At 40.1% G+C, this 20,088-nt stretch overlaps 1 protein-coding gene across 2 annotated transcripts in view; it reads right to left on the bottom strand.

Annotated features, from left to right (window-relative positions):
• Positions 1–2,420: 2,420 nt before the first annotated feature.
• nucb2a (nucleobindin 2a) overlaps positions 2,421–20,088 on the bottom strand; it is a 38,121-nt gene continuing 20,453 nt past the window's right edge. For both annotated transcript variants that reach the window (XM_034191337.1, XM_034191342.1), the window contains 5 exons: positions 14,801–14,893; positions 9,952–10,041; positions 5,118–5,288; positions 4,299–4,356; positions 2,421–4,193 (listed from right to left, as the gene is read on the bottom strand). In XM_034191337.1, coding sequence (XP_034047228.1) covers positions 3,961–4,193; positions 4,299–4,356; positions 5,118–5,288; positions 9,952–10,041; positions 14,801–14,893 — 645 coding nt within the window. In that variant the 3' untranslated portion in view covers positions 2,421–3,960. The remainder of the gene's footprint in view (positions 4,194–4,298; positions 4,357–5,117; positions 5,289–9,951; positions 10,042–14,800; positions 14,894–20,088) is intronic.

Below are 20,088 nucleotides of genomic sequence, written 5' to 3'. Positions count from 1 at the left end.
GAGTGAGGAGGAAAGCGAGTACTGTACTTAATTAGTATCGTGAAAGACATGAATATGTCTTTTATTGACGGTAGAAAGTACCGAGATAGCAACATTTACAAGAAGGTGGCCGAAAAGTTAGGCGAAGCAGGATTTGCACAAACGCCAGACCAAATCAAGCACCGGTGGAAGATGTGCATCGCTGTTTAGATGGGATATTCTGATACCAATGACCATGTATACAGGAGTAACTGCTTAAGCATGTAAACGGGTTATTCCTAATGATTCAGAAACCGGAATATTGAACGTATCCCCAATATTAACGGCATGTAACCATAGCCAGTGTCTACAGAAGAAATCTAACTGAACTCAAAACCATACAATTGTGCTGATGTTTACCTGGTGGTTTTTTTTTTTTGGCAATTTCTCAGACTGAATAACACAAACCTTTTTTTCACTCATGTTTAGTGGTTATGTGAAACCATTTGTTGTGAAACAACTGTGTTCACCTTTTTAAAATTAGTGACAACAGAAACTAATCAAATGACCCTGATCAAAGGTTTACATACATTCATGCTTGATAACATGCACACAGGTTGACACAAACCAGTTTGAAAGGCTACTAAATACAACCATCCTCACCTGTGATCTGTTTGCTTGTAATCAGTGTGTGTATTTGTCAGTGAGTTTCTGGGCTCCTGACAGACCCCTGTGTCGGAGTCATAGGGAAAACCAACTGTCAGAGGATCTGTGGGAAAAGGTAATTGAACTCTATGAAACAGGAAAGGGGTATAAAAAGATATTGAAGGGACTGAGAATGCCAGTCAGCAATGTTCAAACTAAGAAGTGGAAAATGAGGGATTCTGTTGGAACCAAACCACGGTCAGCTAGACCAACAAAAATGTCAGTGACAACTGCCAGGCAAATTGTTTGGGATGCAAAGAAAAACCCACAAATAACTTCAGCTGAAATACAGGACTCTGAAAAAAGTGGTGTGGCTGTTTGAAGATGCACAATCAGGAGGCACATGAAGAAAAATGGGCTGCATGGTCGGATTGCCAGAAGAAAGCCTTTACTATGCAAACGCCACAAAGTATCCCATTTGCAACACGCCAAACAGCGTAGTGACAAGCCTCAGAATTTCTGGAACAAAGTTATTTGGAGTGATGAGACCAAAATGGAACTTCTTGGCCACAACCATAAATGTTACATTTGGAGATTAGTCAGCAAGACCTATGATGAAAGATACACCATTCCTACTATGAAACATGGAGGTGGATCATTGATGTTTTGGGGATGTGTAAGCTACAGAGGCACAGGACACTTGGTCAAAATTGATGGCAGGATGAATGCAGCATGTTCTCAGTAAATACTAGAGGAAAATTTGCACTTATCAGCCTGGAAGCTGCACACGGGACGTACTTGTACGTTCCACCATGACGACAATCCAAAACACAAGGCCAAGTCGACCTGTCATTGGTTACAGCAGAATAAAATGATGGTTCTGGAGTGGCCATCTCAGTCTTCTGACCTCAGTATCATTGAGCCACTTTGGAGAGATCTCAAATGTGCAGGAATTTACAGAAAGTGGAGGCTGTTTGCCAGTAAGAATCATCCACAACTACCACAAAGGATTCCAAGCTGTCAATGATGTTAAAGGGGGGCAATACATGGTATTAAGAACTGGGGCATGTAAACCAATGATCAGGGTCATTTGGGTAGTTTCTGTTGCCATTATTTTAACAAATGGCTTCACCCAACCACTTACTGTGAGTGAAAAAACAGTTTTTGTGCTATCATTCATATCTGAAAAATGGCCAAAAAAATAAAAATCAAACATTCCTCCTGGGTATGTAAACCTATGAGCAAAACTGTATGTAGACAGGTGTGTGTCTTTCCAAATCATGTCCAGTCAACTGCATTTACCCCAGGTGGACTCCAGTTAAGGTGTAGAAACATTGATCAGTGGAAACAGGACACACCTGCAAAGAGGAATGGGCAAAACTGCCCAAAGATAGGTGTGCCAAGCTTGTGGCATCATATTCAAGAAGACCTGAGGCTGCCAAAGGTGCATCAAAGTATTGAGCAAAAGGTGTGGAATACTTATGTACATGTGATTTCTTAGTTTTTATTTTAATAAATTGGCAAACTTTTTTTTTTATATCTGTAGTCATTATGGGGTGTTGGAGTAGAATTTTGAGGGGGGAAAAAAAATTCATTTCCTCTATTTTGGAATGAGGCTGTAACATAAGATGGGGAAAAAGTGAAGCACTGAATACTTACCAGATACACGGTATAAAGTCATGCAATTTGAGAGGAGAGTCAAATTCCATCACACCAACTTTTTGTCATGGTCCTTCTGATAAAAGGGTGTGTGTGTGTCTAGCAATAGCTTCAAACGCTAATGCAGACATGAAAAATGGTAGAATGAAGGTCTATACTTTCACTGTAAAACGTTTATTAAATTTTACATAAACTCAAACATGTAACTTACACATTTGTGTATAATTTAAATCCTCATCCTTGTGTAGGTGCAACAAGTGGAATCCAGTCCCATGTGTGCAAAATTTGCTTTTAATCTGGTAAGCAACAAACTGCTTATCTGCAGAAGGATGCTCCCAGATCAGCATCTGCAAAACCTTCAGATGCAGGGAAATTACATTTGAAGAGCAAGAGAGAAACACTGCAAAGACTAAGTGCTTGTATGACTCATCAAAAGAAATTTACATGAAAAGTTCATGGGGAGCAGCATTGTGTCTTATTCTTTTCTACAGCTGAGATAACAGGATCTGACTAGATGGAAAAGAGCAAAGCTGCTGGTGACTTCATGAGATGACAGCAGTACAGAAGGAGGAAGTGTTAGTTAACCATGTGCCAATAGTATGGAAGTTTCCACTTATCACCTCAGGAGATAAGGAGCTCATCACTATAAAAACCTCCTGAGACATCACTTCAAACATTCACCGTCTTGGTACAACAACATTTACTTACCACTGGTTTTAGTTAGTTATTTGAATAAAGTGGCAACCGGACATATGGAAAGTCTGCACATACCCTTGATTACAAAAATGTACCGATGAGTAACAAAGGGAAAACCAAACATTCTGCCATGTGTTGGAGACACTGATGACTAAGAAAATGCTATGGCTTTCGCACACACCCAATCCCAACTGCACACCTATGGATTTTGGCCAACTATGTTAGCTGTTACTGCCACCATCAGGAAAATACCAACTAAGAGCATATGAATGTGTTCCAACCCTCCAGTCAAGGCCTAGAGACCTGCTAAATCAGTGCCAAGGCACAATTAAGATGTTCTGGTGGCCTATCACCTTGTTGGCATTTCATTTGTCACCTATGTGTTGATAACCACAAAACTATCCACATCATGTGGTTTTTACTGTCTTTTTGAGCAAAACATCTCAATGTTTTAAGGGTAAAAAAAAAATAATTTAAAAATTACCTCTGGCAATTTCACTTCTTGATTCCATAATATTTCTTAAAAGGGATCTTGCACTGAACTTTGGTGGTGGGGGCTACGCTTGAAATGTTGACAGCACCTTGTTGGTTAAAAAACAAACAAAAAAACCTCATCAAAATATTTTTTTTAAAATATATGACAGCTTTACAGATAGTCTCAAGTTTTTAAACATAATGCACTTCAACACCAGCATTTTTGTTAAAACAAACAAACAAAAAAAAATGACTAAATACTGTGACAGTCTCAATATTTGGGAGCAAACAACTCCTTGAAAAGTTTGCAGATTTTAAGATGCGTGTCCCAGGTTGTAAACAGATTATACAGTATGCATTCCAAAGATAACCGTTTTTATGTCACATTGATATCACTGCAGAGAGAATTCTTCTTGTGCTCTTCACTTGTGGCCTCCCAACGCCCCCCACTGAGTCGCACTGGTTAGAAAGGTCTGCCAAGCACTGCTCCTCTGCAGTGGTCCTGCACAAGTCTTGAAACTAAAGTTCTCACAGGACTGCATTGGACGGTTCCTGGTGGCCCTGTGGGGGTTGGTGGTGGCCTGGTGGTAGTTCCTGGTTTGTGTGGGACACACTTTGTTGAGCTGTGTCTGTATGATGTTGCTTGTGTGGTTCTTGAGCAATTTCTTGAGGAGCATGTGGTGCAGGGTGATGCTGAGCTTCTTGATGTGGATGAACCTGACCATCAACTCCATGTAACGCTTGAATCTCATTCCCTTCAACTGAGGTGGAAGAGACAAGCAGGGTTTTTTTTTCTATTTTCAGTGATCACTGTGTATGAAAGGTTCAAAAGAAAAGCCAAAGCCAATGGCACAATCAAAACTCACCATGAGCCCCGGGAGGTTCTACATTCTCTAGTTTTAGCCGTTCCATATGCTCTACAGCCTGCAACAGAAAACTATGTAAGAAGAAAACTACACCACTTTCAAACAATGTAACATAAATTTTTTTTATTTTGGGAGGGGGTATTTAGAAACCACAAATGCTGTTTGCTGCCATCTGTAAATGGCTGTGCATACATTAACAGTGACCTATTTATTCACAACTGTAATTTGTGCTTCTCAAGAGAAAATACTGTCCTGAACACCAAAACCTTCTGCAATCTTAAAACTGTAATGCTCTCAAAATTGAAATTTGTATACATCAATACTGGGAGTCAAAAGCTCTGCCTGCCAGAAAATCGTGCATTTATGACATTTATAATTGCCTTTAACTGAATTTTGAGTTTCAAGTAGGAAATGTAACAGAAGCCCTGAAATGCTCACATCACCCACTAGATAAGTGACAAAAGCTGTTCAAATGTGTGTCAAATATGTTTATTCATTTGAGAAGTTAACTTTAGGTAAAATTAAGAAGGGCTGACACCCCCCACCCCAATAAATAAAATCAACTTAGAGTACAGTTTTTTCCATTGCCCTTATGGGCAATTTACTTTTTACTTACCACATACAAGATGAGCAGTTTTTCCTTTCAACATTACTTTTAAAAGTCAGGAGCAATTAAATTTACTATTATTATTATTTAAGTGTCACAAAATGACCCAAGACTGTAGTGAACTTGTTGCATATACAAGCAAACAAAAACACTAAATGTTAATCAGTAACCCCGTTTGAAACCGTTCCCAGTACTTTTATTGTGCTCTCTACCTGCTGTAGCTCCATTTTCTGTGCATTCAGCTCCTCCTGCTGCCTCTCCAGCTCCTCTCTCTGCCTCTGAAGGTCAACAGCCTTCTGGTTGAGGTCCTGCTCCTGCTGGGCAAGGTGCTCTTCAAACTCCCTCATCTCCACATCTGTGTAAGCTTGGTTCTGCTCTAGCGTCTGAGGAATATTAAATCCACAGACATCACTTATCTCAGTCTTCCATCATTTAGCAAAGTTACGAGTATCAATCAATCAATTTTATTTATATAGCGCCAAATCACAACAAACAGTTGCCCCAAGGCGCTTTATATTGTAAGGCAAGGCCATACAATAATTATGTAAAACCCCAACGGTCAAAACGACCCCCTGTGAGCAAGCACTTGGCTACAGTGGGAAGGAAAAACTCCCTTTTAACAGGAAGAAACCTCCAGCAGAACCAGGCTCAGGGAGGGGCAGTCTTCTGCTGGGACTGGTTGGGGCTGAGGGAGAGAACCAGGAAAAAGACATGCACCTGTGGAGGGGAGCAGAGATCGATCACTAATGATTAAATGCAGAGTGGTGCATACAGAGCAAAAAGAGAAAGAAACACTCAGTGCATCATGGGAACCCCCCAGCAGTCTAAGTCTATAGCAGCATAACTAAGGGATGGTTCAGGGTCACCTGATCCAGCCCTAACTATAAGCTTTAGCAAAAAGGAAAGTTTAAGCCTAATCTTAAAAGTAGAGAGGGTGTCTGTCTCCCTGATCCGAATTGGGAGCTGGTTCCACAGGAGAGGAGCCTGAAAGCTGAAGGCTCTGCCTCCCATTCTACTCTTACAAACCCTAGGAACTACAAGTAAGCCTGCAGTCTGAGAGCGCAGCGCTCTATTGGGGTGATATGGTACTATGAGGTCCCTAAGATAAGATGGGACCTGATTATTCAAAACCTTATAAGTAAGAAGAATTTTAAATTCTATTCTAGAATTAACAGGAAGCCAATGAAGAGAGGCCAATATGGGTGAGATATGCTCTCTCCTTCTAGTCCACGTTAGTACTCTAGCTGCAGCATTTTGAATTAACTGAAGGCTTTTCAGGGAACTTTTAGGACAACCTGATAATAATGAATTACGATAGTCCAGCCTAGAGGAAATAAATGCATGAATTAGTTTTTCAGCATCACTCTGAGACAAGACCTTTCTAATTTTAGAGATATTGCGTAAATGCAAAAAGGCAGTCCTACATATTTGTTTAATATGCGCATTGAATGATATATCCTGATCAAAAATGACTCCAAGATTTCTCACAGTATTACTAGAGGTCAGGGTAATGCCATCCAGAGTAAGGATCTGGTTAGACACCATGTTTCTAAGATTTGTGGGGCCAAGTACAATAACTTCAGTTTTATCTGAGTGTAAAAGCAGGAAATTAGAGGTCATCCATGTCTTTATGTCTGTAAGACAATCCTGCAGTTTAGCTAATTGGTGTGTGTCCTCTGGCTTCATGGATAGATAAAGCTGGGTATAATCTGCGTAACAATGAAAATTTAAGCAATGCCGTCTAATAATACTGCCTAAGGGAAGCATGTATAAAGTGAATAAAATTGGTCCTAGCACAGAACCGTGTGGAACTCCATAATTAACCTTAGTCTGTGAAGAAGATTCCCCATTTACATGAACAAATTGTAATCTATTAGATAAATATGATTCAAACCACCGCAGCGCAGTGCCTTTAATACCTATGGCATGCTCTAATCTCTGTAATAAAATTTTATGGTCAACAGTATCAAAAGCAGCACTGAGGTCTAACAGAACAAGCACAGAGATGAGTCCACTGTCTGAGGCCATAAGATCATTTGTAACCTTCACTAATGCTGTTTCTGTACTATGATGAATTCTAAAACCTGACTGAGACTCTTCAAATAGACCATTCCTCTGCAGATGATCAGTTAGCTGTTTTACAACTACCCTTTCAAGAATTTTTGAGAGAAAAGGAAGGTTGGAGATTGGCCTATAATTAGCTAAGATAGCTGGGTCAAGTGATGGCTTTTTAAGTAATGGTTTAATTACTGCCACCTTAAAAGCCTGTGGTACATAGCCAACTAATAAAGATAGATTGATCATATTTAAGATCGAAGCATTAAATAATGGTAGGGCTTCCTTGAGCAGCCTGGTAGACATGTTGATGGTTTGGATGAAGTAACTAATGAAAATAACTCAGACAGAACAATCAGAGAGAAAGAGTCTAACCAAATACCGGCATCACTGAAAGCAGCCAAAGATAACGATACGTCTTTGGGATGGTTATGAGTAATTTTTTCTCTAATAGTTAAAATTTTATTAGCAAAGAAAGTCATGAAGTCATTACTATTTAAAGTTAAAGGAATACTCGGCTCAATAGAGCTCTGACTCTTTGTCAGCCTGGCTACAGTGCTGAAAAGAAACCTGGGGTTGTTATTTTCTTCAATTAGTGATGAGTAGTAAGATGTCCTAGCTTTACGGAGGGCTTTTTTATAGAGCAACAGACTCTTTTTCCAGGCTAAGTGAAGATCTTCTAAATTAGTGAGACGCCATTTCCTCTACAACTTACGGGTTATCTGCTTTAAGCTGCAAGTTTGTGAGTTATACCATGGAGCACTTCTGATTTAAAGCTCTCTTTTTCAGAGGAGCTACAGCATCCAAAGTTGTCTTCAATGAGGATGTAAAACTACTGACGAGATACTCTCTCTCACTTACAGAGTTTAGGTAGCTACTCTGCACTGTGTTGGTATATGGCATTAGAGAACATAAAGAAGAAATCATATCCTTAAACCTAGTTACAGCGCTTTCTGAAAGACTTCTAGTGTAATGAAACTTATTCCCCATTGCTGGGTAGTCCATCAGAGTAAATGTAAATGTAATTAAGAAATGATCAGACAGAAGGGAGTTTTCAGGGTTCAATTTCCATACCATAAGTCAGAACAAGATCTAAGATATGATTAAAATGGTGGGTGGACTCATTTACATTTTGAGCAAAGCCAATTGAGTCTAATAATAGATTAAATGCAGTGTTGAGGCTGTCATTCTCAGCATGTGTGTGGATGTTAAAATCGCCCACTATAATTATCTTATCTGAGCTAAGCACTAAGTCAGACAAAAGGTCTGAAAATTCAGAGAAACTCACAGTAACGACCAGGTGGACGATAGATAACAAATAAAACTGGTTTTTGGGACTTCCAATTTGGATGGACAAGACTAAGAGTCAAGCTTTCAAATGAATTAAAGCTCTGTCTGGGTTTTTGATTAATTAATAAGCTGGAATGGAAGATTGCTGCTAATCCTCTGCCTCAGCCCATGCTACGAGCATTCTGGCAGTTAGTGTGACCCGGGGGTGTTGACTCATTTAAACTAACATATTCATCCTGCTGTAACCAGGATTCTGTAAGGCAGAATAGATCAATATGTTGATCAATTATTATATCATTTACTAACAGGGACTTAGAAGAGAGAGACCTAATGTTTAATAGACCACATTTAACTGTTTTAGTCTGTGGTGCAGTTGAAGGTGCTATATTATTTTTTCTTTTTGAATTTTTATGCTTAAATAGATTTTTGCTGGTTATTGGTGGTCTGGGAGCAGGCACCGTCTCTACGGGGATGGCAGGGGGAGAGAAGCTGCAGAGAGGTGTGTAAGACTACAACTCTGCTTCCTGGTCCCAACCCTGGATCGTCACGGTTTGGAGGATTTAAGAAAATTGGCCAGATTTCTAGAAATGAGAGCTGCTCCATCCAAAGTGGGATGGATGCCGTCTCTCCTAACAAGACCAGGTTTTCCCCAGAAGCTTTGCCAATTATCTATGAAGCACACCTAATTTTTTGGACACCACTCAGACAGCCAGCAATTCAAGGAGAACATGCGGCTAAACATGTCACTCCCGGTCCGATTGGGGAGGGGCCCAGAGAAAACTACAGAGTCCGACATTGTTTTTGCAAAGTTACACACCGATTCAATGTTAATTTTAGTGACCTCCGATTGGCGTAACCGGGTGTCATTACTGCCGACGTGAATTACAATCTTACCAAATTTACGCTTAGCCTTAGCCAGCAGTTTCAAATTTCCTTCAATGTCGCCTGCTCTGGCCCCCGGAAGACAATGACTATGGTTGGTGGTGTCGCTAACTTCACATTTCTCAAAACAGAGTCGCCAATAACCAGAGTTTGATCCTCGGCGGGTGTGTCGTCGAGTGGGGAAAAACGGTTAGAAATGTCAACGGGTTGGCGGTGTACACGGGGCTTCTGTTTAGGGCTACACTTCCTCCTCACAGTCACCCAGTCGGCCTGCTTTCCCGGCTGCTCGGGATCTGCCAGAGGGAAACTAACGGCGGCTAAGCTACCTTGGTCCGCACCGACTACAGGGGCCTGGCTAGCTGTAGAATTTTCCAAGGTGCGGAGCCGAGTCTCCAATTCGCCCAGCCTGGACTCCAAAGCTACACTTATTACAAGTACCATTACTGCTAAAGGAGGCCGAGGAATAACTAAACATTTCACACCCAGAGCAGAAAAGTGCAGGAGAGACAGGAGAAGCCGCCATGCTAAACCAGTTAAGAGCTAGTAGCTGCGATAAGCTAGCGGATTCCTAAAAACACACAAAGTGAATAATGTGTAAATAATTTAGAGGTGATTCAGCAGAGGGAGTGCTTTAGTTAAGGCACGTGAAGATTACACTGTGAAACAAATCGTTATCTAGGTAACTAGATCAATCTAACTGCACAGATTAAACAGCTAACAGATACAGCAAAACACCGCTGTGCTCCGGAACAGGAAGTGATACAATACAGTGAGAGCCAACCACCAGTAGATAGGAGAGCCAAATGAGAGGAGTCTGACCTCCCAGCTGTCTGGCTCCAAAAACTCCTTTTTCTTTGTAGCTACCAGAAACTCCTTTAATGAGACCAGTCTGTCTTTGTTGGTGTCCACCTATGAGGAAGACAACATGAAAACATAGCAGCACTGAAAAAAGGAAAAACCTCAGAATCAAAGTGCAGTAGGTAGATATTATCTAACAGTTGAGTGGATCCTTGTCATTTGATTGGTGCTTTGTATGTCACGACATGGATTATTCGTCCCATTTGTGTTGCGTTGCATTTACAGTGCAAATTTGGTTCCATAAGTTTTGTACCATTGCACGCTGTGACCACCGCCCACTAGTGGGGGCAGCATTTAGCTAAACATGGTGGAGTTTGGTTTGCTGACGGATGATGATATGAAGGAGCTAACTGACTAGGGATGGGTATTGATAAGATTTTATCGATATCGATGCCATTATCGATTCTGCTTATCGATCCGATTCCTTATCGATACCTCGTGAACTTTGTACTAAAGGTAGGCTTTACAGGTTTTCTATGTATTTCATTGAGTCTTAAAGTAAATAAATATGAAATTGGTCACTGTACCCTTGATCTCTAGACATAAATAAAAACAAACAAACGGTGTTTCACTTGAAGTTATTAATTCAGACTGGATTATCACTCTAACTTGACTCAGAGAGCTGTGCAACGTTTGGAGCTGTGTGAACAGAACGGAGGACGAAAAAACAAAACTTTCCTTATTCAAATTCATTCCAGTAGTATTCTGCTCTTACTAGGATGCAGCAGTTTTCTAGTTTGGCAGATAGTTCTGGTGGAAATCACTGAAGAAATTAACACACTGAAAATATGGTTTGACCGAAACAAACTTATTAAACTTAAATAAGACAGGGATGAAATGGAGGTGTAAGAGTCACTCGGTGTTCACAGGAAACAGTTATTTATTTCTATATGTATTTATTTATTTATGTATGTTCATTGTTTGTTTTTATATTTTCTGTTGTGTTTCTATTCAGGTTCTTTTTGTCTCTTTCTCTAAAATTGTATATAATAAGCATTAGATTATTAATATATAAGCAAAAATAAATTTAAGAAATATTACAATTCGAAAACAAATGCACCCGAACGTGATGACAGCTGCAAATGCGTAATGCTAACTTTTAACATTGAAAATGCCATAGACATGCTAACGCGTTAGCATCGCTCCCGTTTTTAAGTTATAAAATACATCTATCAACTGTTTCAGAAGACCATAACAGGTCGGTTTAACATAGAAAAGGTAAATAATACTCAGACGTATGCTCTTTAGGGTTTTAGCGGGGGAAAATTAAGCGAAAGAAAGAAAGTATAAACGAAGCAACAGGTCGAAGCATTGCTTCAATCTGCGAACCATGCTTCGATTGGTTCATGGTTCAGAGCAAAGCCGCGCTGCAGAAAAGTTGATCACGGACCCGCTGCAGGGTCTGTAATCAATGTAGAGAAATTATCATTTTTCTGACAAACACCCCCCCAAAACAACGGCCACTCTGAAGGACTGATAACAGAATCGTTAAGCACAAAGCTTATTGATGTCGGTGGATCGAATCATTTCTTAACGATACCCGAAAGGAACAAGTTCTCGATACCCATCCCTATAACTGACGGTGCTATTTCTTCAAACATACACACACTACACTGTAGGCCATCTGGAGGCATGAAGAACTGTTAGGATGAAGAGGATGAATTTAGGACGAAAACCTGGACAAATTTCTGACGCGATTTTTTTGTTGGAGTGAGGAAAGCAGATGACAGCGACCTGTGCACGGCATCACGGACTACAGCGACAATTGTTTTTTGCAAGTTGACCGAGAACAATGTTGGACTCCTATTTTAAGTTTGTGCTGATGTCAAAGCACAAGTGGCGAACACTAAAATGCAAGTCCCTTTTCTGTTGTTTATAAATTAATAAAATATCAAATGACAAGGATCTATTTTAGCTGTTATATAAAACAAATAACTAATGTTTTTTCATTCTTTCAATGGAACAAATATTTCAGGCCATTCAACTCTGCTTCGCCTCGTTGAATGGTACGTTCAACCTTTCACCTCATGAAATATTCGTACTATTGAACTCATTATTTGTATGCTAACAATTTTTTAAACCTGCTGCTACATACAGTGCATCTAGAAAGTCTTCATAATGCTTCACTTTTGTCACATGTTCAGCCTTATTCCAAAATGGAACAAATTAATTTTATCCTCAAAATTCTACTCACAAAACCCCAACACAAAACACAAAAAAAACTAAGAAATCACCTGTACATAAGTATTCACACGCTTTGCTCAATACATTGTTGATGTACTTGTGGCAGTAATTACAGCCTTGAGTATTCTTGAATATGATGCCACAAACTTGGTGCACCTATCTTTGGGCAGCTTTGCCCATTCTTCTTTGCAGCATTCTCAAGCTCCATCAGGTTGGATGGGGAGAGTCAGTGCACAGCCATTTTCAGATCTGTCCAGAGATGTTCAGTCTGATTCAGGGCTGAGCCTTGGCTGCACCACTCAAGGACATTCAGAGAGTTGTCCTGAAGCCACTCCTTTGACATCTTGGCTGTGTGCTTAGGGTCACTGTCCTGCTTAAAGATGAACCATCGCCCCAGTCTGCAGGGATGGTCGCCCTTCTGGAAGATTCTCCTCTCTCCACAGAGGAATGCTGGAGCTGACAGAGTGACCATCAGGTTCTTGGTCACCTCACTGACTAAGGCCCTTCTCCCCAGATCACTCAGTTTAGACGGGCGACCAGCTCTAGGAAGAGTCCTGGTGGGTCTGAACGTCTTCCATTTACAGATGATGGAGGCCACTGTGCTCATTGGGGCCTTCAAAGCAGCAGAAATGTGTCTGTACCCTTCCCCAGATTTGTGTCTTGAGACAATCCTGTCTCTGAGGTCTACACACAATTCCTTTGACTTCATGTTTGGTTTGTGCGCTGACATGCACTGTCAACTGTGGGACCTTATATGTAGACAGGTGTGTGCCTTTCTAAATGAGATGAGATTTATTGTCACTGTCAATTACATGAGTGCAACAACAATGAAATTATTTTAATATTAATTAAATATTATTTTAATATTTTAATTACCTCAGACAAAATACAGCAATTAATCCACAATTATTACTAGTTGAACGTAATAATGGCACACATCAGAATTAAAGACAACACATATACATTTGACATTGTTCATGTGCACTAAACTTGAAGCAGTCTGTCATCCAATTTGAGGCAAAGTGGGTGAAGGCCGCAGCAGGAGGGCCTGCGCCACCCAGCTTGGGGAGTTGAAGGCTGCAGCAGTAAAAACCGCGCTGCCGTTGAGGTGGCAGGGAGGAAACCAGGGTGAGGGGAGTGGAGACACACAAGGGGTAATAGGGATGGAGACATGCGTCGTGTGCAGATGCCGTAGATCCTTCTGGGGTAAGAGCAGGGCATTTGACTTTCAGGAGCCGATAAGGCTGCCATGTTGATGTTAGGCGGAGAGATACAGAATTCCATTTACTTCACTTCTACAGTCCAAATTTATTAAGAATACTCTCCGGTCCTCAGCAGCACATTCCTTTGCAATGCAGCGATATGCTCCAAGATGGTATCCATTTTGCGTTTGAGTTCAAGAGTTAATGCAGTCTGAGATTACACGGCATTGCCCAACTCATTAATCATGATGGACAGATGAGATGATTCTGGTAGCAGCCGTCTTGCTAATATTCCTGTATGTCAGGGCAGTGCACAAACCAATCAGCGCCATACCTCCCACCATAAAAGCGAATAGAAATGAATCCTCAACGTCTTCCACAGAGAGTGGAGCCAAGCATGCCGCGCTCCATTTCTCTGAGGCGTCAAGAGCATAGCCCGCTGGGTAGATTCCATCAGGGCATGCAGGGTCCCCCAGCCCAGATTTCCTTGTCGAAAAAATGGTGTCAATAGCGTTGAGAGAGCAGCGATCAATTCCATGGTTAATCCAAATCTTAATTCGAAGAATTCACAGCCTGGTGAAGCTGAGATTTTGAAGGTCGGAGCAGAGATAGAGAACAGAAAGGAGGAGAGGGGAGGAATGCGACCGTCCTTGCCGGAGTCCCAAGCTGAATGAAATCATGTCTAATCAACTGAAGTTACCCCAGGTGGACTCCAATTAAGCTGTAGAAACATCTCAGGGATGATCAGTGGAAACAGGCTGCACCTGAGCTCAATGTTGAGCTTCATGGCAAAGGCTGTGAATACGTATGTAAATGTGACTTTAGCTTTTTTTTTTTTTTTAAATATAAATTTGGGGAAAAAAAAAAACTCAAAATAACTGTTTTTCCACATTGTCATTATTAAGCTAATTTAACTTTTATTTTACCAGGTTAGTCCCACTGAGATCAAGATCTCTTTTGTAAGGGAGACCTGAGCAATTATATAGGTTACAATTCACCTAAGCTGCATGTTTTTACATGTGGGAGGAAACCGGAGCACCTGGAGGAAACCCACGCAAACACGAGGAGAACATGCAAGCTCCACACAAAGGCCACAGGTGGCAATCCATCCCATGATCTTCTTGCTGTGAGGCAACAGTGCTAACCACTAATCCACTGTGCTGCCATAATAACCCTCTGGAGATGCCGACGATTGAACCTGAGGCTTCATACATGCAAAGCATGCACTCTACCACTGGGCTACATCCCCTTAGGCATTGTGTGTACATAGTCATAGGATATGTTTACAATCTGTCTGAACACAGTGACCACATCACCAGTTCTTACTAATAGACATATGACCTTTTTCTTGAAACTGAAAAAAAAAAGTTTATGCAGTTTGGAGTTGGTCTCATTTCCTGTGGAAAATAAGTGTGTTTGTGTACCTCATTCATAACATGCTCCCTCATACGTAGCCTCTCTTCTTCCATCTCCACCATGTCATCCTCTTCATTAGTTGGATCATAAATTTTTTCCAGCTAAAAAAAATAAATAAAATCAGACAGACAATCAGCTCAAAAACATTCACTAAGTCGTAAACAGCATTAGCAGGTCTCAATATTAAGCTTTGTGTGCCATATTCTCTGTGGTGGCTTCAGCCATCCTGTACGGTGTGGTCTGCTGGAGCAGCAGCGTCACAGAGAGGGACAGGAAAAACTGGATAATCAATCAATCAATCAATTTTATTTATATAGCGCCAAATCACAACAGTTGCCCCAAGGTGCTTTATATTGTAAGGCAAGGCCATACAATAATTATGTTAAAAACCCCAACGGTCAAAACGTCAAGAAAAACGATCATCAGGAAATCCTGCTCTGTCCTGGGCTGTCCTCTGGACTCTGTGCAGGAGGTGGGGGACAGGAGGGTCCTGGCTAAACTTAAATCTATGCTGGACCATGAGTGTCACCCCCTGCAGGACGTTCTGTCTGCTCTGGAGAGCAGTTTCAGTGACAGACTCATCCACCCTTACTGTGTGAGGGAGAGATTCCGCAGATCGTTTCTCCCGGCTGCTGTCAGACTGTACAATGAACAATGCTAGTACTGTGGTAACCATAGCAACCAGGACAATAACCATGTCAATTTATTAGTGCAATAATTTAACTTATGGTGCAAACTTAAGTCACTTTACCTACTATATTTTAACCTGTCCATATTGTAAATATCAGAGTAACTTATCGTACATTTCACGCTGAAGTCACTTTATCTGATCACTTTTACATCCCGACAGTGTATATCATCCCAGCAGTGCAGTACTGAACAATGGTAGCCTTAGCGTTACCTGGCACTCAGTGCTTTTTTTTTAGTTCTTGTTATTTTTTTTAAGAGATACTTAGCTGTTTTATTGCATGCCCTTCTATTCCTACTGTTCTATGCTGCGATGTGACACTGAAATTTCCCCATTGAGGGATGAATAAAGGCTTTTCTTATCTTATTCTACTATTTTTGCGTTGTGCACCCATTGAAAATTTGGAAAAAAGAAGTAAAGATTTTTTATATGGCTCTTCAATTCCAATTAGTGCAGAACTGCAGGAGTAAAGAAAGGACACTCAGTGCAACAGTGATTAAATGTTTCAGTTGTTAAATCTAAACTATAATTCACCAAATGTCCGTCTGATCCTCCATCACACCAGTGATTTTCGTTTTGTGTCATCTATGTAGCCTCTAGAGTAACATGGGGGGGGGGATTCTGTGTTGGCCTCAGGTATATATATAATTAGGTACCATCACCTCAGACAAAAGTATTAGCAGGCTAACTAGCCACAATGCTTCTTCTATGACATTTCATGGTGGTTGCCAGACAGACAACTGCGTTACCGCCACCATCTGGCTGGGAGTGTGAAATGTCCATCTGTTCCTGCATCATACCAAAATGGCTTATCTGATTGCTTCATTCTGTGTTGTCCATCTAGATACTGGGTAACATGGGTGGGAGAGTAATTTTTGCATGCCACTCACACATATTTGGCATTCAGTACTATCATCTCAGACTAAAGCATTAGCATACCAACTAGCCACAATGCTTCTGTGAAGTTTTATCAGGATTGGCAGAGCAACAGCTGCATTACCGCCACCATCTGATTCAGATTCAATTTATTATACCCTTGGGTAAAACTGGTTTACAGTGAGTGCGCAATCTCGTTTGGTAGACACAGCGAAACACAGAACAAGACAAAGCAACGACAGTGCTAAAAAGCTAAAATAACAAAAAAGATGGTCCCAAGATAAAATAAAAGCAAGATGAGTTAAAACATCAATAGATAAAAAGTCTATAAACATGTCATACCAAGCCAAATGATTAAAAACTCAAATAAATAAAAATGTGCTGTTCATAAAAACAAGGTAAAAGAAACTATACAAAAAATAAATATATAAATAAAATTTCTGTTACTTGTTAACAGCACTGATGGCTGCTGGTACAAAACTGTTTTTGTAGCATTTGGTTTTACAAGCTGGTACCCTAAACCTCTGACCTGAAGGGAGCAGCTGAAACTCACTATGAAGAGGGTGGAGTCATCTCAGAATCAAACCAGCTATCCTCTGTACCTGTTTAGTAAAGAGGGATTCTGGCTGAAGCTGAGACTCTCCAATCAGCGTGCTCAACCCTTTCACAATTTGGTTTAAACAATTTTTGTTTTTGAGGTACTCGCTTTCAAACCATGAAACAAGACAGAAGGATAAAACTGATTCTATAAAAGCATGATAAAACAAGGTCAGCATGGTTCTGTCAATGTTAAAAGTGGACAGTTTTCTCAGACAACAAATGCGCTGGTGTCCCTTTTTGTACAGCATCACAGTTTGGCTCAAAGTTCAGTTTGTCATCAATGGCAGTTCCAAGATATTTATATGTGCTGACACACTCCACTGTCTGACCTTTTAAAACTGTTGCCTCTTGACTGTAAGAACAGTTTTTTACGAAAGTTAATCATGTCTTTTGTTTTAGAAATGTTCATCTCAAGAAAATACTTACTTCACCAGTCAAGGAAATCAGTAACAACTGGGCCGTGACTCCTATCATTGTTGTTCAGCAGGCTGACAATAACTGTCTCATCTGCATACCTTAAAACAGTTCTATCCTCTCTGCTGCTACAGCACGTTTGTATAGAGGATGAACAAAAAAGGAGAGAGAGAGAGAACACATCCTTGTGGGGAACCAGTGGAGGATGTAACCTGATCCAAAACGGTTCCGTTCACTCTCACTCTGTGTTCTGTCAGTTAAAAAATTCAAAATCCAGCCCACAGAATTGTTACTTACTTTAAAATGTTCTAAAAGCCTCAAGGCTAACACATGGGGCTGGACTGTGTTAAAAGCAGATGAAAAGTCAATAAATAAAAGTCTTGCATGTGTTCCTTTCCCCTCCAGATGTTTAAAAAGCAAATTCAATAAAGTGACTGTAGCATCTTCTACTCCTCTGTTGGGCCTATAAATGAATTGCATGGGATCAATGTCATGCGCCGCTGTCTTCAAAATTTCCAATCTTACAAGTTTCTCATAACATTTCATTCTAATCAATGTTAGTGCGATTGGTCTGAAATCACTGAGGGTCTTGGGAGAACTGATTTTTGGCACAGGGATAACAACGGCATCCAGACTCTTGATACATGCTGCATCTTTAAAGACTGATTCAAAATATAGCTCACCTCTTTCCCACATGATTTCAGCAAACGGCCACAAATATCAGAACCACAGCTTTTGCTTGGTTTGAGGGAACAGAAGGATTTTTCAACATCCTTCTGGGAAATAAAAAAGTGCTGATTGTCACACACTTTATGACTCACTTCCTGTATTTCCTGGCTAAAATCAAAAGCACCAAAACGTGTATAAAAACAGTTAAGAGCATTTGCAAATTCAAAATTAGAGTGAAAGCCATCAAAAGAGATGATACTACTGGCTTCAGAGTGCTGCAATGGCTTTCATGCTTGACCAAGCAGATCCAAGGTTATTCATCACCATCTTGTTCTCCAGCTTCATTTTATAGACCTGTTTTGCTTTTAAAATTCCAATTTTCACCTCCTTAGTGTCTGAGTGCTGTTCAGAGGCTGATCCATGTTTAAAAAAAAAAAAAAAAAATCAAGTTTCTCGGCCTATATACAAGCCTTAACCAGGGCTGTGAAATGAAAATTGTGAAATCTGAGGAAAATCTGCAAGGGGGGGGGCTGGGGTCTAGGGCTCTGTGGAGCCCCAGAATTAAATTTTTATCTAATGATACTTTTTCAGCATCTCCTGGAAGAACAAATCTCAAAATTAGTGCATATTTAAACTAGAAGCACTCAGAGTGCAAACTTCCGCCAAGGCCATGGGGTCACTGACGCCATAACATCTACACGCCATGGAATCATTGAACCTAAAAAAGTCTAACAATGATGTTTGCTCAAAAAGTTTCATCTGCTGTGACTGGATAGCATGTATCCTTAGCGCTTGGCATCACAGTTTATTGCAACTTGCACCTTTCCCAGAAGCTACTGTCATCTGAGCACTGATATTGATATTGCATGTGCTTAGACAAAAACAAATAGACAAAATTCAGTTTATTATTCAACTAAACTGCAAATATATGAATTTTTTAACATTTATGAAACACTTCTATAAACAAGGACATAGGGTCACTGACCCTAAAGAGATTCCCTCCTTGGCACAGTGATCTATTCAACAATTCAGTGTTACAACCAAAACTATGATACATACACTTTTCTTTCCTTTTTCCTTTATATTTGACATCCTTGACCATAAAAACATACCACTAGAACTTGGAATCACTTTTATGTCTTTATTAGTTCAAAGGTTATTGTATAAAAACGATTTTTCGGTAATGGCGGTTTTCTTCTGGATCTAGCTCCATAACATTTGAAGCTACATCAAATCTGATGACACCTTACTGAATCAGTACAGATTCAGCTACAATTTGGTGTTAGTTGCGCATCTCTAGCTTCATTTGTCACCTCACACTGACATTTTCTATTTTCCCTATATTTTCGCATATTCTGGATCACCAGATCCGGAATCCGGATCCGATCATCACCAAACTTTGTTGTTTGATAGAACATTTGACTATGTTACACCCTAATTTTTTTCAAGCCTTTCTGCCTTGTTTTTGTGGAGTTAGAAACCAGAATGTCAAAATTCCCCCATCCTGCAATGGCAAAGAACCCTTTAAAAAAATTCCTGGATCCGGATCACCACTAAAATTTAATCACTTGTTCCTCTTGTCATTTCCAACCACTCCACAAAATTTCATCAAAATCCGTTCAAAACGTTTTGAGTTATCCTGCTGACAAACAGACAGACAAACAAACAAACAAACTCGACCGAAAACATAACCTCCTTGGTGGAGGTAAAGATCCTACATTCAACCTTTTATTTGACCTGTCGATGATGTTGAAATAACAGAATATGACATGGAAGTAGGACCTGGAATGATTTTCCTTTTAATTGTATACCAAATTATGCATTAACTCAGAACAATTAAACTACATGAAATTCATGAAGACTAAAAAGAATAGAAAAAGCTTAGTAGAATATTTGGAAAATCATGGTAAAATATCAATAACATACCTTATAGTAAAAAGTCACTTATATTCTTGTGTAAATTCATGCAGCCTAAATCCATTCAAAGCCACAATGTCTTTTTTTTTTTTTTTTTTTTTTTTTTTACAATGAAAGAAAGTCTAGATTAGT

Source organism: Thalassophryne amazonica, chromosome 2, assembly GCF_902500255.1.
Source record: "Thalassophryne amazonica chromosome 2, fThaAma1.1, whole genome shotgun sequence".
Taxonomy (NCBI): Eukaryota; Metazoa; Chordata; class Actinopteri; order Batrachoidiformes; family Batrachoididae; genus Thalassophryne; species Thalassophryne amazonica.
The sequence above is the reverse complement of the archived record's forward strand: the minus strand, read 5'-3'. Positions and strand labels throughout refer to the sequence as shown.